Source organism: Caretta caretta, chromosome 8 (genome assembly GCF_965140235.1).
Source record: "Caretta caretta isolate rCarCar2 chromosome 8, rCarCar1.hap1, whole genome shotgun sequence".
Taxonomy (NCBI): Eukaryota; Metazoa; Chordata; order Testudines; family Cheloniidae; genus Caretta; species Caretta caretta.
This window is the reverse complement of record NC_134213.1, coordinates 36,641,235-36,658,978: the sequence shown is the minus strand read 5'-3', so window position 1 is coordinate 36,658,978 and position 17,744 is coordinate 36,641,235. Positions and strand designations below refer to the sequence as shown.

The 17,744-nt window shown below is 48.0% G+C and overlaps 1 protein-coding gene and 1 long non-coding RNA gene across 5 annotated transcripts in view; one reads left to right on the top strand and one right to left on the bottom strand.

Moving 5' to 3' along the window:
- Positions 1–787: 787 nt before the first annotated feature.
- On the bottom strand, positions 788–5,681 carry LOC125641448 (uncharacterized). The gene is made up of 2 exons (XR_007358060.2): positions 5,315–5,681; positions 788–4,495 (listed from the first exon to the last, which is right to left on the bottom strand). It is a non-coding gene; the product is annotated as an uncharacterized LOC125641448 (long non-coding RNA).
- A 57-nt stretch (positions 5,682–5,738) lies between these two features.
- The window catches only part of NRG2 (neuregulin 2), a 313,668-nt gene continuing 301,662 nt past the window's right edge, over positions 5,739–17,744 (top strand). For 3 of the 4 annotated variants that reach the window (XM_075131394.1, XM_048861434.2, XM_075131393.1), the window contains exon 1: positions 5,739–6,312. In XM_075131394.1, coding sequence (XP_074987495.1) covers positions 5,874–6,312 — 439 coding nt within the window. In that variant the 5' untranslated portion in view covers positions 5,739–5,873. The remainder of the gene's footprint in view (positions 6,313–17,744) is intronic. The other variant, XM_048861435.2, reaches the window with a different exon arrangement.

The window sequence follows — 17,744 nt, the reverse complement described above, 5'->3', positions numbered from 1 at the left end:
ACTGGGTTACAGCCTTGGGGCTGCTCCAGTTTGCAAACACAGCCCTGGCTAACGGCGGGGCTATGAGTTCCATGGGGCAATTTACTAGCCCCTTGTGCCAGCTCTCACTGCGGGCTCTGCTACCCTCTTACTGCAACCAGAATTAGACCCCTCTCTTGCTGTTTTGTAGAGGACATAGACTCTCTAGTATTCTTTAGGTCTAGCGCCTACAGGCAGCCACACCGAGAAGTAATTTAATCATCCCCAGAGAAGGCAATCCATGATCCTTCCTCCTAGCAACATAGGGAAAGACTTGGGGAATCACGACCTATGTGGGAGTGGCAAAGTTAGAAGAATCTCTGTGTAACTTCCTACTACGGGCTTGGGCAGAACAAAGCCAGATCTGAGGGTTCTGCTGCTCTGGGCAAACCAGCAACTGTCCACTCCTGCCAGCTATCAGTCACACAAACACTTAATGTATTGCTGGACCCATAATTTGCTTGGTGACCCCCTCCCCATTGTTCTCATTATCTAGCAGGGCCAGGCCAGGACCAGCAGATGCCTAAGGCTTTCCACATAGCAGGACCAGACCTATTTTGAAGGGGCATTTTAATCTGTAAGTACAAGAAACATAAAAAAGAGAAAAGAACTCTAGCACGCCCTGTGATTCAGGCCATGTCTGATATCAGAAGAGAAGGAGAAAGGATATTGACTAATAAAGAATGGCACAATAAAAAATGACACTAATAAAGAAATAAAGACACAAACCTGTTGGGGCAGGAGGGAAAGAGAAACAACAGACCCAGGGTCAGATATCAGAGGAAACATGTTTATTTGAGGAGAAAGGTTACAAAGGAGGAGATTCCACCTTGCTTAGTTCAGGGCAGACCAGAAGGGATTGCCTGTATTGAGAAAGCAAGAAGGTGGCACACAAACAGGTTCTAAAAGAGACGGATGGCCCAAGGTATATATGCAGTGGACTTTCTCTGCCCAGCCCCTTTGCATCAAAGGCACATAAAGCTATGATAGACTTGGAAACAGTGAATTATGGAGCGTGTCAGAATAGTTAGGGAAAGGAGGACAAATTATCCAGTAAACAAAGGAAAAATATTATCCCTTATAGGTTCCATCTCATTAATGTCTGAGTTGGGATTGTCTCGCTGTCAAGGCTTAATGCCACATCTAACCCATTTTCAATATAAAATATGGCCTGGCAGCCACAAATAATGAATTCACACTTATCCAGCACTTTTTTTTTTTTTTTTACTCTAAAGCACTTCTCAAACTAGAATGGTCCCATGGAAATGCAACCATCTCTGGAGTGGAGAGCAGCCATCTATAAAACAATAAGGAGAGTTGGGAGAGGAATATTGATAAAAGGACATGTGGGCAATCCTCTACTTGAGTCTTTGATGCCCCTAAAGAGCAAAGAGGTCACTTTTTAAAGTCTCAGCTAAAGGACCCCACAGGTGAATTCATCTCCTTCAGAAGAAATGGTTGAAGATCTGAGCTGCTCCTACTCAGAGTTTGAACCTGCAGCACTAGAGAGTGAAGGAATTAGACACCTGAATTTTAGTCCACTCAAGCCACTTCTCTGGTTAGGCACAGCTAGGAGAGGGGCAGCCCTTCCCATTTCTCTTGCAGGAGAAATCTACAGCCCAGATCCTCAAAGATATTTAGGCACCTAACTACCATTGACTCCAAACAGTTGGCAGCTTCCTTGCCAAGGAAAGTATTTCCCCTCCTTCCTATATTTCTCTGTGGTTTGCTGAGTATATCGTTATGACTTTCCTTCCCTCGCCACAGGAATTTCACCCATATATCCCTGTAGTTGCAGAGATTGTATTGAGCGTTTTGGGAATTGAACAGGTAGTAGATACCATAACTGTGTTTTCCAGGCTTTTATTATTGTACTTTTCCTTCCACTAAGCAGCTGTGTTGCTCTTTTAGCCAATCATCCTGTGTCTGCTGTTTGGTTTGCAATTATTTTTTTTAAATACTATTTTGGTGCCTGCTAAAAGCATCCGCAAATCATGCCAGTTATTCTTAGACTAAGATCTTAACCCTAGGATATAATGAAACCCACCTTGAGCAAGCACACAGCAAAAATCATTGGTCTAGGAGAAGTGGTCTTGGACTAAATGTTGGACTCAGATGTATTACAAACTTTAGAGATTCTTTAAAGTGGTTGCCTAAGGTGGAGGACGGGGGGAAACTGCATTGCTCAGAGGACTGACAATGGTCAGAGGTTCTCAGCGTAGGAAACAGGACCCTCAGGGAGGTCACAAACAAGTGTCAGAGGGTCAAGACCACCCTGCCTTGCCTATATTACTAGCTTGCAGGGATGACCACCACCTAGATGGGAGGGGGAGTCCCAGGGTGGTTCTGCTATGGAAAAAAATCGAGAGCCACTGGGCTAGGTCACCAGATCAAATCCAGCCCAAGTTAGTAGCAACTGAGTGTTATTGCTGCTTCTTGACCTATGTGAGACAAGCTGGCAAGTCTTAGAGGAGTGCTTAGAGGACAGATGTCCGCACTGCATGAATCACCAACATAGCTGGCATTCACTGGCACCTTTATTGGCAGTCTCAATGCAGAGAGGCTAAAGATTAGAATGGGCATGGAGCATGAACCGCCCCATCACCTTTAGCCATGGTCCTGCAGGGCATTTGAGAAGGGCTGCTTTCATCACCACTGCCCACATGGTATCTGTTCTCTGAGTAAAAAGAGGGCTTCAGTCTCCAGGATTGGCATCTGGTAGCACAAAGGCTGGGGTTGTCAAAGACACCCAAGGGAATAAGGTGCCTAACCAATGGTGCCATTGAACATGTTATTAGAATTATTTTTTGTTACTTGTAGTAGCAACGAGGACCCCACTCACAGACGAGGAACCAGTTGTGTTAGGTGCTGAACAAAGACAGAACAAATCAACTGTCTTGGCCTTAAGTATGGCTAAAGATGGTGTAATTCCAGCCTTAATTCACCATGAACAATTAGAAATGGAAAAAAAACGTCAGTGGGTTGCCTCTTGGAAGTGAGTCTTAGGCTCTAATTCAGCAAGGTATTAAAGCACCTGTTTAACTTGCTTTTAATGAGAGTAGTCCTGCTTAAAACTATGCAGGTGCTTAAGTATCTTGCTGAACTGGGGCTTTACTGCAGGTTTCTCTGGACCTAGAAACTACTCAGGATAATCTGAATTGGGGGGAAAAAAACAGAAAGCCAAAGAGAAATATGTTTAGCAAAGGTTCTAACAATGAAAAGTGTTTCTGAGACTCTAAATGTGATAAATGTGCCTGATAACACAATACATTGTTTGAAGTTAAAGAATTACCCAGAGGACATGATCTAAGCATCCTTGGTAGTGGGAGTATGTATTTAAATAAAATCGATGGCTTCCTACGGGCTGAAGATCTGAATGGACTCATGCACTATCAACAGTCAGTGGTAACTTCTGGGAAAAATGTACATGCATAACACTGAATTCAGCTCTGCATGGGAAAGATGGTAGAATACAAGGAATTCAAACATTTATTAATTCCACCCATTCTGGATGATTCCACCTTTTTTTTTTTTTTGAGCTATAGATTTCACAATCATAAACATGGAGGGGCCCAAGGATCCAAAGGTACATATTACACCATCATTATCTATCACCCCAATTTATTTAAAAAATCATTATTGGCTCTAACCATCTTTGGAGTCTCCCAGTGAATGCTTGCCTGGCTTTTCTTTTAGAGTGTAAGCTTGGTGGGGAAGGGCCCCTGCCTTTATCTGTGTGTTGTATCGCTGCCAAGAACACTACTGCCATAATAATAACAATGCACATATTTGGGTCTGATCCCACTCCAACTGAAGTCAATGGCAGATGGCAGCAAAGCAGGCAGGGATCACAATGTATGCGATTATCTCACCCCCTTGTGTCAATTACCACAACAATGGGAACCCACGGGCTGTGGATTCCAGAGGCAGAATTTGCCTTTTTGAAAATCCTCTGCTATTAATTACTCTTCTTAAACTGCTGTGGCTGGCAGCTTCAGCAATGATTTCCTATGGGATTATAAGGAACACAGACAGGGGAGCACCATCTTTAAAAATAAACAACTTTTCTGAACTTAAATTGCCTTCTCCTGAAAACCCACTGCAGTGGGAAAGTCTTGTTATTATCTTGTTTGTCTATTAAAGAGAGACAGCAGGGATCACTCCATGAAAGAAGCCATTTTCTCTTCAGCTGCTATCTTTCCTTTTGCCAGTTAGTTTCTTTTTCTTAAACTGCATTTGACTGGGGTGTCATGCATAAAATTCCAGCTCCAAAGTAATCCTGAGACAGGAAAGTAGATGTGTAGGGCAGGGCGGCCCAACCCTGTTGCCAGTTTGGAGTTGTGAAATCTGCAGGGCTGGTGCCCCTGGCAGCAGATAATATTCCGTTGCAACCGGTTAAGCGGCGCTTCCTCCTGTCCCGAATGTGGTTTAGCTGACTGTCGGGTTGACGAAGGAAATGCTCGTGTTTTGACCGGAGCTGTAATGCAGTGTGGAGATGGGCAGGTCTTGAGAGGATGTGATCGGAATGCCAAGGGCTGCAGAAATCAGCTATCTAGTTCTCCCTCCCTCCTCCCATCCTGGGGACCCCCCTCCCGGCCACCCTCCCCACGCTAGGCGAGATCGGCTCTGCCCCCGTTTCCAGCCCACCCCTCTTGCAATTGCAGGCTGCCAGTCGCACCAATAAAACAGGGCAATGCTGGGGAGTCAGCCAGGCCCTCTGGCAACACAAATGTAAACCCAGTGACTTACTGGTAGGTTCCCCCCACCTCCGCCTGCTGCAGCCACCTGCTCCTCGTGTCCTTGGTGCAGGCTGAGGGGCGAGACATCGGCGGTCCGGCTGCCCGGGGCTCTCTGCCGCTCGCGGGGCAGCTCCCGGAGACGCTCGGGCTCGAGGCATGGCATAGAGGTAGGTGACTGAGCGCGCATCAATGTGGCACCTTCTGGAGGGGCCGCCAAGGGAAGCCCTGAGCTGAGCATCTGCTCGGGAGACCGCGGGTTGCCTCGCGACTCTCCTTGCAGCCCCCACCCGCATGGGGGGGGGTCCCTTGCACCGGGCGTCCCCGCCCTGCCCTGCAGAGGGCTGCATCCCCGAGGGGGCAGGGAGTCCCCGACACCCTCCCCCAAGGGAGCGGGCTCCGGGCGGAGAGGTTCCGGGGAGCACTGACACCGGCTCTCCCGGGGGGCAGGGAGTCCCGGAGATCCCCTGCACGGGGAGCCACGCTCAGGGTTCCCCGGGATCCCTTCAGGGACAAAATCCCCGGGGATCGGGGAAGTCACCTGCTCCGCGGGGACTCACCTGCCCAGCCGCTGGGACTGCCTGGCCCAGGCAGGACTCAGGCAGGGGCCGCGCGGGGTAGCTGGGCCAGACCCTGCTGGGGATTTCAGGGCGCTCCCGGCGCAGCGGGTCAGCACAAGTCTGGTGCGCTCTGCAGAGGCCGGGGCATCCCCTCGGGGCCCGGGAGCTCACTCGGGTCCCCTGCCCGGCGCGGGCGGGCAGCCCCCTGCCTTCCCTGGCTCCATCCGCCGGTGCACGGGGGCAGGGCGCCCAGGGTCGGTGCGCCGCGCAGCTCCGTGCCCTGGTGCCTGGGGAGGCTGCTGCGCCGCCCGGGGAGGTGCCGGCCAGCGGGCGCTGAGATTACGCTGTTTCCGGTCCTCCAGCGCCTCTGTTTCCCCTCCCGAAGCGGCGGCGAAGCGGCAGCCCCCCAAATGGCCTGGCCAGATGCGGCAGGTCTGCTGCTCAGCGCCGCGACTGGAGGAGGCTCCGTGCGCCAGCAGCAGCAGCGCCCGCCCCGCTGCGCCTCCCGAGCAGCCGCAGCCCTGCAGCCCGGACAGCAGCCGCCGCAGCAGCCGCCGGCATGAGGCGCGATCCGACCCCCGGCTTCTCCATGCTGCTCTTCGGGGTGTCTCTCGCCTGCTACTCCCCCAGCCTCAAATCGGTGCAGGACCAGGCGTACACTGCGGCCGTGGTGGTGGAGGGCAAGGTGCAGGCGCTGCCCCCCCCGCCCGGCAGCGGCAATGGCACCCGCGAGCCCCCTGCCTCCGCTGGGGTAGTCCTGGTGAAAGTCTTGGACCTGTGGCCCCGCAACAGCGGGGGGCTGCAGCGCGAGCAGCTGATCAGCGTGGGCAGTGCGGGCTCCCCGGCGCCCTGCTTCAAAGTGAAGAGGAACCACCGCTACATCTTCTTCCTGGAGCCCACCGAGCAGCCCCTGGTCTTCAGGACATCCTTCGCCCCCCTGGACACCAGCGGCAAGAACCTCAAGAAGGATGTGGGCAGGATCCTGTGCGCAGACTGCGGTGAGTTGCCTGGGGCTGCCTTCCTCTCCTCTCCGGCCCAGGAGCTGCTGTTGCGGGGATTAGGGGGGTGAGTCTGGGTGTGTGGGGTGTTTGGAGGCTGCTGGGGGCCAGGCAGATGGGGATTGTTGGCCAGCAGACTCCCTCTGCCTAGCGCGCCACCAAACCGTTTGGGAACTGCGTTTGGTGGCTGGCATGTGCTGCTGGAGACCTGCCATCCCAGCATCGCCCTGGGGTTACACGTAGAAAAAAGAAAGTTTAGTGTTTGTCATGTGTTCGTTGTGTCTGTGGAGTTCTGGGTCAGGAACAGGTACCTGCACCTGGAGACCGTTTGTCTCTCCCCTTAGTGACTGGGAAATACTGGCAGGCTTGATTTGGGGACGGGAGACTGGAGGGGAGCAGGTGTGGGGGCATTGAATTTGATTTGTTGAATATGACTTGATCTGTTTTAAAAACTCCTGATCTGCATGTTGAACGCTGCTTCTCCTAGTGTAAGGCAGGCACGCAACTCATGTAAACAACGCCTTCCTCGCTGCCCCACGTCCACAGCCACAGAAATGTAACTCGGGGGTTGTAGGCTGACTTTCTTGGTGGCTGTTTATCTATATGTGGATCGTTTCTGTTCCTGTGGGCTGTCCTGCTTTTCCAAAGCAGCTTAGAGAGGTTGCTTCTTGAGGGAACACAAGCCAGCCCTTGTGAGGTGAACCCCATTTGTGTCGTTGATCTTTGATTTCCTTGAAGAGTGCGAATGCTGCCTGGAACAGAATTTCTTTCAGTTGTTTGTGACGATGACCTACCCTGGTAACTTACTCCTGCTGGACGTTGTCAGTTGTGCACTAACACCTCAATGGCAACCCGTATTGACTGCATCCGTCACCTCTAGGCTGGTTGCAGTACAAGCATGCAGGTGATTAGGGAGATAGCATACAGGGTGCTGGTGGAACGGTGCAACGGTGCAGCTGCGTAACACGTTCCTTGGTATCAGAAAGTCAAATAAACACGAGCTGCTTTGGTACAATTTGCGATTTAATTCAGAGTCTATTTTGAAATTGGATCTCGCTGTTCTTTTTGTTAGTGCTTCAGTCGCATTATAGCTCACTAAAGTATTTGTTGTCAGTGTCTTATGTTTTTCACATTTAACGTTTCTTTTTGTTCTGGCTTTTCGTTGATAACTGCAGCCAATCTACTGAATGAAAGACCTTGTAATAGCATGAAGCTCTGGCCCCATCAACTCTGTAGCCACTCAATTGCATCCGATGCACTGCTTTCCTATAGCAGATAACATGTTTACAAATGCAGAGACCAATATTTTATTGACATGTGTATGTGTTTGGAATAGACTGGCTAGCAGGGATGTGCAATAACCATTGAAAAGTTTTGCATCTGTCAAAATGGTGTTCTAATTTTCTGAAGTTTTTTCTTCCACCATATTTAGTTTTTCTTAAAGTAACATATTGTATTTGTTCTGTACTGTATATCTTAGACTTCATCAGGTTATTTTCAAATAGAGATGTCAAATTAGTTCAACAGGAAAGTGTTGGTTTATTTATTACTACTTTTTGGCCTGGAATTTCATTATTGTAATCTGGAAAAGCTGGCATACGGTTTTAAAATTTCATGTTTTGATGATCTTTGATTATTTTTGTTTGCATTGAATGATTTTGACCAGGTTTAGGATGCGAGCTTGGCCATTAGTTTGGCTTTAATTCTCAGACACCACACCATGGCCCAGGAAGTGGTGAGAACCCTGTGGTGCAGTGGAAAATGAACAACAAATTTCTCCTTAGGACAGGTTCCAATTTGGCCAATGGATTATAAATATACGCAGTGCATATCTCAAGATGATTCAGATTCCCTATATACGTACTCACTCATCAGGTTAATAGACCTTTTCCCCATTAAAGGCTATGTGACATGCTAGTTATACTTAGCTCTATAATGAACATTTAATAGTTTTTTTTTAAAGTAGGCTTTTCTGGGGCAAATCCTTTGCCATTGAAGAGGATTGATCATAGATTGTTAAAACAGGCTCTGTCTGCTCTTTAGCTATTATCACAAAGAGAAGTTTACAATTGCGATTGCTGGGAGAGAGAGAAGGAACCTCACATATATATTGCCGTTGAGAAGAATGGGCTAAGAACATAAATATCAGGAGACCTGTATTTAATTTATGTATGTATATGGACCAACACGAACATATAACATTTAGTGAAATAACTGTCACAAAATAAAAAAGCACATACCATGAAGAGTACTGGTAAATTCCATGGGGTTGTCATTTGGAGTCAGATGGTACCACATCAGCAAGTAGGTTGCATGCTTTAGTCCATCAAAAAAGGCACAATCCTGCAAGGTTCTAAGCAACCCCAAGTGATTTTGCTGAGAGCCAAGAGTACTCTACTCCTTCCTGGATCTGGCTCAGAGGGTTAAAGGAAAGCGTGTAGGCTGCTGTAGGTAGCCAGATAAAAGCTGCCATTCTGACTATGTTGCCTTCTTGGCCCTAATGCACTTATTTCTGTATTTTCAACAGTCTGAAGAAGGCCTCTTGGCTAAAAGAATCTGCAGGTTGTCAGTGCTGTTGTCTCATCAGAGCTGTATGACAGGTTGCAAAATAAAGAAGCTGGGACATAGTAACTGTCATAAAGGTGGTTAAGTAGCAGAATTGAACAGCAACTTCATTGCACTAACATTTTGACGACCCATTGACTTCTGCTCTCCTGTGTGCCAGTACAATACTGGGAGGTTAGTGTCGAAGGTGACATGCCAGGTAGGACTGATCTTTTGATTTGTGATGCCCCCAGCTGCTGCAGGTGCGTGTATTGGGCAATCAGGCTGTGATTTGTCTTCTCCCTGCTTGCCTTGTGTCGGGGAAGAAAAGTGGGCTTGCTGGTGAGTTGTTTCCTGCTGCGAAAGAGGGAGATGGAGGTGGTCCATGGAGCTCCAGAATTAGCATGGGATTGTGGGTTCCCTGTTAGATCATGGAGTGGTCTCTAAGGGAAGTGGCGGGTGCACCATTGTTTGGGATGTTGAAAACTAGACTGTGCGGAGCACTGGAGAGCGGAGCCTAGGGAACCTTCCTGCACTGGCAAGGAGATGGACTTAATAACTCTGCTCCAATGTCATTTCTACAAGGACTAGGACCTCAAATGGCTGCTTGCTTCGCCTCTGTGGCCAGTCTCAGGGGTGAGCCTGGTGCCTAGTGGTTTGTGCTCTGCTCTGCTTTAGAGATTAAGAGCTTGATTCTGGAAGCAGTGCAGCACTTCTTGAGAGGGGCAGCGTGCCCTCTGCTCCCATTGACTTTAGTGGGAGCTAAGGGTGCTCGGCACGTTGCAAGGTCAGATTGCAGGTTTGAGTCCATGGGCCGACGTGCTGCAAAGAAGTGTCTCGCATGGTGTTCTGCAAAGGAACAGCATTGAAACAAGGGCCATCTAGTGCCCAGGCAGAAGGCTGAGGGGCAGGATATAAAGGGGGGACAGGCTGGATGATCGGGTCCCTGATGAGATGCAGAGGACCTATTAGAATAATAAGTCTGTATGGTGCAAAAGGGCAGGACGATACACAATACAGGTGATAGGGATCAAGTACCTAGGATTTTAATTGTCAAAAATATCTCCATAAAGTATGCATCCGTCGTGAGCCTAACCTGCATCTCCCTTAAGTGTGTCCTGATGTTGGAGGCAGTGTCCCCATAGTTAGACCAAGGCTCTGGGTGTTGGGACTCCTGGGTTCTGTTTTCAACTCTGCCCCTGACTGACTTTGGGAAAGGACAGGGAAGAGCTCTTTGGCTCAGTTTACCTATCTGTAAGATGCACAGAATAGTTGTCACCTTCTCTCAGTGGAGTTGGGGGATTAATGAATGTTTGGGAACACTGGGAGTTCCTTGGATGAAAGGTGGTATTATGTGTGTCACGGGATAGTGTGGGTCGGGATAGCTATCTGCCTAAAGGCCATTTAAAAAGCCTCTTTGACAACCAATATTCTAGCTGTGTTATTGCTACCTATATTGTTATATATTTATTTTCTTTAGTATGTATCCTTCACATGGATTTTCTTTTGGCATCCATTTGCTGCTTGTTTTGGGGTGACCTCATTTCTCTCTGCACATGTGGGTGGACCAAGGAGGAAGGAATATGTCCACGAGGCAACCTTCGCTTCCCCTCAAACATTTACAGTGACCAGTGGAATTTTGGCTTTGGCCTACTCCCGATTCTGTTGAAGACGATGGGAAATTGTGCCACTGACTGTACTGGAAGTGGGATCAGACCTTTAAAGAGCATTCAGCATCTTCAGCTGTTGTACACTTTAAATGACTAAATAAATACTGCTCTGCAAGCTTAATATATATTTTAAAATATCTAATTGAGTGAGGGGAGGGATGGCTTTGTTGTTAAAGCATAAGATTTAGAATCCGGAGACCTGGGCTCTATTAAAGACTAATTCTGTGACCTTGAGCAAGCCAATTGAGCCCATCGTGCCTCAGTTTCCCCACAGGAATTTTAATATCAACCTGCCTCCCAGAGGAGGTTTGTACATCTCTCTGAGATCCTTGATAGAAAGCACTAAGGAAGTCCAGTACAGGGCATAGTGGTTGCTACTACAATTAAATAGGGCTATTCACAGCAGTAAGAACTATGCTCCATAGAAAGTATGTCCAGGCTTGGGCTTTATTACTACAGTGGATGCTCCTTAAAGATAGAGTGCCTGATCTTGCATGCGATAGACATTCAGAATTCTTCTTGAGCACAAGACCAGTTTTGAATGCACAAGGATTGCAGGATGGGGCCCTAAATATCACATCATTTTTGCTGGGAGGTACATTTCTCAACTTGCTGAACTTGGCATTGGCTTTGCCACACCAGCTGGTGTTAATCAGGGATGGGTGCTCAAAGTTTTGAGTACACAATGGCAAATGTACCTTCCTGAGAACTGAATACCTGTGGTCCCATCCAAAACAGCATTTAAAGCACAATACTGGCAGCTTGTGCAGAATCTGCAGAAAATGCTCGTTCCTTTTTCTTTGGGTAATTCATTCAACACATTTCAAATAAACAGTGAACTGAATATAATGCTGGTGAAAGGTGCTGGCTTGACAGTCTCTCTTTATACCCAGAACAGGTACAACACAGGCAGCAGCAGAGTCAGCTTCCCCTGCTCACTGCCCTGCTAATTAGAGCTGTCTGAAACTATTTCGCACCACCTTCAGAAAAATCACACTTCCTCTGGTTCACAGGAAAGCGAAAGCTGTCTCCTTCTTGCCTTGAGCTTTTGCAAATGGAAAATGGTCATTTTGCTGCAGAAAGCTTTTTCTTCTTGCAAAGATGGCACATTCACACAGGGTGCCGACTCAGTTTTGCTCAGGTGCAGAATTTTGCCTCTGCCCTGACGTGGAAGGTAGCTCAGACTTTGTGACTGATTCTGTCCTTGGGTTCTCAGCTGAGCCTGCCAAAACGTTTGGGGCTAAGTGTTTATTTTATTGCTTACTTTTGGGGGCATAGAACTGTGCCTATCCCAGCCGGCAGGTGCCCATATTTTAGAAATAAATGAAAGCCATTATTAAAACAAACCAAGTCTATAAAATGAAGACGTGTCACTCTACTGATTCCTCTTAGTTCAGAAAAGCCTGGGTAAATATACAGTCCTTGCAGTGTGCCCTAGAGGTCAACAGAGACTGGAGTACCTAGGCACAAGCACAATCCAAATAATAAATGAGTTCCGGAGCTAAGGGCCTTCCACTCAGAACTCTGGCCACCCCTCCTCTGACAAAACCAGCTGCAGACTTTTAGCTCCAGTGCCCCCCAGTTATCACAACTACTGGGGTAAAACACTGTGGGGAGCAGGTTCTCACAGACACAGGATCTGAACCATAAAAGGCTTTATAAATCACAACTACCGCCTTGAATTGCGTTTGGAAACAAATCAGAAGCCAGTGCACAGGAACAGCCATCTCCATCAGAGAAGCACCACTATGTAAACGGGTAGCCGTACTCTGGCTGCAGCAGCTGAAATATACAAGAGTTCTTCATGGGTAGGCCTAAGTAGAATGCAAAATAGTAATCTAATGCAAAGGAGACACCGCCTCTATTAATGTCTGTTGCAAGGTTGTTTTGTGATGAGGGAATATCTTGGGAATGAACTGGGCTCCACCAATCCATTTCACCTAGGCCACTAAATAGCAGTCATAATAATAACGGACCTTGCCAGATTTGGTAATCGCTGATCACACTGGTGAAATTCTCTCTCTTTTTAAGAGTCATTCCATTTAATAAATGACACAGCGGTCCTCCCAGCAAGCACCCAAGCCCCAGGAAATCCCTTAGGGTAAATTATACAGTGTTTTGTGTGTGTGTGTGTCATACAATGAAAATTAAGGTTTCAGAGTAGCAGCCATGTTAGTCTGTATCCGCAAAAAGAACAGGAGGACTTGTGGCACCTTAGAGACTGACAAATTTATTAGAGCATAAGCTTTTGTGAACTATAGCCCACTTCATCGGATGCATAGAATGGAACATATAATAATAAGATCTATATATACAAACAGAGAAGGTGGAAGTTGCCATACAACTGTAAGAGGCTAATTAATTAAGATAGGCAATTATCAGCAGGAGAAAAAAACTTTTACAGTGATAATCAAGATGGCCCATTTAGACAGTTGACAAGAAGGTGTGAGGATGCTTAACACAGGGAAATAGATTCAATATGAGTAATGACCCAGCCACTCCCAGTTAAAACAGCACAAGTGGATGTAAAATTTGACTGACATCAAGGATTGCAAGCAAATCTGCAGTGGGATTTTCAAAGGGCTTGTGGAACATGCAGTAGGAAAGCTGAGAGCTCGTTGTTGGCTGATCTTGTAACCAGTGGAATTTTCAAAGCTGAGAGGTGCTAGTGTGCTGAAAATTTGTCTGCCTCCTGGGAAAATCTTGGCAATTGTCTCTAGTTAGACATCTAATAAAGCAGCAAGGCTAAGGACGTCTTCCCCTTCTTCACCTTTACTCCCTGTCCTTCACAAGGCATCCATAAATGATCCCTGTTTCATGGAACTCGCACTGGTACTCACAGCTCAATGACACACAGACATTGCCATGTTCTATTGCATGCAACGGTTAGAAATCCCCATGGTTAAATAGCACAGACATGGTCAGACAACTGCCTTCTAACAAGCAATACATCTGATGAAGTGAGCTGTAGCTCACGAAAGCTCATGCTCAAATAAATTGGTTAGTCTCTAAGGTGCCACAAGTACTCCTTTTCTTTTTGCGAATACAGACTAACACGGCTGTTCCTCTGAAATCTGCTAATGATGTTTCTCTGCAGTGCTGCCCATGCACACACTGGATGAAATTAAGCTGTTAAAACACGCATTGGGGCAAGCAGTGAGGCACAGAGTCAGTGCAAAGTCGGTGCAGCCGGTGGCTCTGGCAGACAGTCTGAGAATAGTAAGAGAGTCCTGCAGAACAGAGCCCAATGATGGCAGTGTACCTGGCATGTCTGCAGGGGACACCCCTATGCTAGCCCCACAGGCGAGGAGAGTCCTAAGGGACATCTCCACGTGCACCATCAGAGAATGTGGATCTGGACACCACAGCGACAGCCAGGCACGGAGCCCACCAGTTTCTTGATCACCACATGTGAGCAGCATTAATTCTTGACACACACATGGCCAGGCATTGGGGGATGTCAGTCAAGGGCCTCCTGCCTTCACCTTAACACACAAGGTACATGATGCTTGAACTAAATTATAGCAACCATCGTCACCAGTTCCCCAATCCAAACCACATGACCTTGTTCTTTGCGTGTTGTTGTTACACTAATGCCAACAGTCCACTTGTCTCCATCATTGATTGGCCTATAGAGAGCAGGTGAGAGTTCATCTCCTCTGACTGGTGTCAGGTCCATCTGCTGGTCCACCTGACTTTTAATAGGAGAACTCAGCTGCTGGCAAGTGCAAGGCACTCCTCTATAACTGGGACACTGGTGTCTTCAGAGCAAGAGAGCGGAGTCGCACTCCTTTTAGAACCAGCTGCCCCGTGTAGCCCTCCAGTCCAATCACTCCTAGCGGCACCTGGTGACCATCCTCTCTGGATCTCACCCTGAACGTCAATTGCCTCCTGATGGAGATGAGCAGAGATCTCCCCTTGAGGCCTGCCCTGGTCCCAGTGCTGCAGCACCCTCCATCTGCAGCTTCCTCAGGGAAGACAATTCCTTTGGGGGAATTCACCGGTGCGGTCTCATCTCACGGAATATGGTGATGACATGAGATCCATGACAGACAGAGAGAGGCAGGATAATGAACAAAAGATGCAGAGGTGGGTAGATCTATGTGGGACACAAGTTAGCAGATTTGTGCTCTGCTGGTGGAGGCCCATAGGGGCAATGTTCACACCTCAGTCCCTTCTATTCACGGCCTGTGGCACATAATAGTTCAGTTTCCTGTGGGCTGTAATGCTCTGGTCTAATTTTGGTTGTTGGGTTTAGTGTGTGGATGCTGGGTGGTGTTGGTGGCCTGTGAGATACAGGAGATCAGATGAGATGATCTGGTGGTCCCTTCTGGCCTGAGGATCTATGCCAAGTCACTGAAGCAGAATCCCAAACAAAACTCCAATGGGTTTGTCCCCCGCAGCCGCTCATATCCAAAAAGGTCACCTCTGAACCCATGTAGCAATGGCAGGACAAACTCACCAGTTTTGATAGCTGTTGTAACAGGACTCAAAGCACGGATGGGGGATGGACCATGGGAGGAAAATGGGGACAACAGATGATATTTAGCTGAAAAGAGTTTCTTGTCCCAAAGTTGGCCATTGCCTGCCAAAGAGAAGTGTGTGAGTGTGTGTGCGCACAAGCGCACACAATGTTTGGAGCTGGGTTGTATGTGAGCCAGGGCCCATCCCTCATGATCCCCAAGTTGTCAAGGCCACAGCGAGTATTAAAACCCTAATGATGAGAACTACAGCTATTCTGCTGTGGCTGTCTACACTGCCCCACAGTTAAGTCAAGTGGAGTGCCCCAAGGGTCGGTCCTGGGGCCGGTTTTGTTCAATATCTTCATAAATGATCTGGAGGATGGTGTGGATTGCACTCTCAGCAAATTTGCGGATGATACTAAACTGGGAGGAGTGGTAGATACACTGGAGGGGAGGGATAGGATACAGAAGGACCTAGACAAATTGGAGGATTGGGCCAAAAGAAATCTGATGAGGTTCAATAAGGATAAGTGCAGGGTCCTGCACTTAGGACGGAAGAACCCAATGCACAGCTACAGACTAGGGACCGAATGGCTAGGCAGCAGTTCTGCGGAAAAGGACCTAGGGGTGACAGTGGACGAGAAGCTGGATATGAGTCAGCAGTGTGCCCTTGTTGCCAAGAAGGCCAATGGCATTTTGGGATGTATAAGTAGGGGCATAGCGAGCAGATCGAGGGACGTGATCGTTCCCCTCTATTCGACATTGGTGAGGCCTCATCTGGAGTACTGTGTCCAGTTTTGGGCCCCACACTTCAAGAAGGATGTGGATAAATTGGAGAGAGTCCAGCGAAGGGCAACAAAAATGATTAGGGGTCTGGAACATATGAGTTATGAGGAGAGGCTGAGGGAGCTGGGATTGTTTAGCCTGCAGAAGAGAAGAATGAGGGGGGATTTGATAGCTGTTTTCAACTACCTGAAAGGGGGTTCCAAAGAGGATGGCTCTAGACTGTTCTCAATGGTATCAGATGACAGAACGAGGAGTAATGGTCTCAAGTTACAGTGGGGGAGGTTTAGATTGGATATTAGGAAAAACTTTTTCACTATGAGGGTGGTGAAACACTGGAATGCGTTACCTAGGGAGGTGGTAGAATCTCCTTCCTTAGAGGTTTTTAAGGTCAGGCTTGACAAAGCCCTGGCTGGGATGATTTAACTGGGAATTGGTCCTGCTTTGAGCAGGGGGTTGGACTAGATGACCTTCTGGGGTCCCTTCCAACCCTTATATTCTATGATTCTATGATTCTAAGTCTGTGAGGCTGTGGCTGGCAGAGCGCACCAAAGTGCTGTGCTGTAACTTCCCCTGTGTGGATGCTGCAGGCGTCAGCTAAAAGGTCCCTAGTTCGCCTGAATGTAGTCCTGTCTGAAGAGGACTACAGTATTGCCAACCGGGAGCCTCCACTTTTGCACCCCCAGCATCAGTGTGGGGGAGATACAGTGCAGCACTTTGGGGCACGCTGCAGTTCACACCCCCGTAGTCTGAATTGCAGGCCAGGGCAGACATGCCCTGCAACTCTGCTCTCCTTCCATGGTATAATTTCAACGCAACTCCACTGAACTGAATTGAATTGAATAACTCTGGGTTTAAACTGCTGTAAATCTGACTCTTTGCCTCTACTCTTCGCTTTAGGCAGGTGGAGTGAACGTTAGACCTTGAGATGCAGGAGTCGCCCAGTTAACTTGTGCATTGGTATTTTCCTTGGCTGTTGGTCCTGTCCCTTCTTCACGTGATTTGCAGAAGAGGTACAGTGTGCCAAATGTTGGCCTAATATTCTCTGTTCCCTAGTGAGTGTATGCAGTGGTGGTGTTGCCCTGTCAGTCCCAGGGTATTAGAGAGGTAACGTGGGTGAGGTAAAAGCTTTTATTTGACCAACAGCTCAGTCCCTCTGAGTTTCTCAAGGTAAGTTAGGCTAACCACGTTTGTGATTTCTTTCTTGCAGTCGGTTTGGCCCTTCCAAGGTTTCTGAAATTACAGCTCCATTTGGGGGAAGGCAGGTGGGTTGGGAGCTGGGCATGAGGAACTCTGGTGAAAAGCCCAGTGTGGCGTATTTGTGCGGGTGCTTGGCACAAGTGAAGGCCTGGATTCTGCAGTGAGATCTGCATCAGTGCAGACGGATGCCTGCAGAGGATCTGATTGCAGCCTCAGGGTCTAGGTCTTAAAGCCAACAGACTGTGGAAGCGATTGGGGAAAAAAATGAAGATGCTGATAAGCTAGGGCTGTGTCCAATGTCTGGAGTGAAGGACTGAGGACAATTAAAAGGCATTTGCAGAATTTGTGGAAGGACACACTGTACTTAATAGAAGAGCAAAGCAGCTTCTACCAATATATGGGCAAGAGGCAGATATTTGCATTGATTATGATCAGCTGCTGCTAATTGGCTGGGATAACGGTTTAATAATGATACAATGGCATTGGGAGCCCTCCTGCATTCTGTGTGCTCTCTAGTTGTGGCACTAGCTTGGCATGACACCACAGGCTGGAATTATTTTTGTTTACTGGGTTATATCACAATCAGTACTGCAGTCCCTGTGCCTAGCATTGGATTGAAATTTAGCCTTCGGATTATCCAAGGGCATTTTGTCCTCCTTAACCCTTTTGGGCAGCCGGGTGGGTGCAAATCAGGAGCAAGCTGTCATAAATATAAAGGGAAGGTAAACCACCTTTCTGTGTACAGTGCTATAAAATCCCTCCTGGCCAGAGG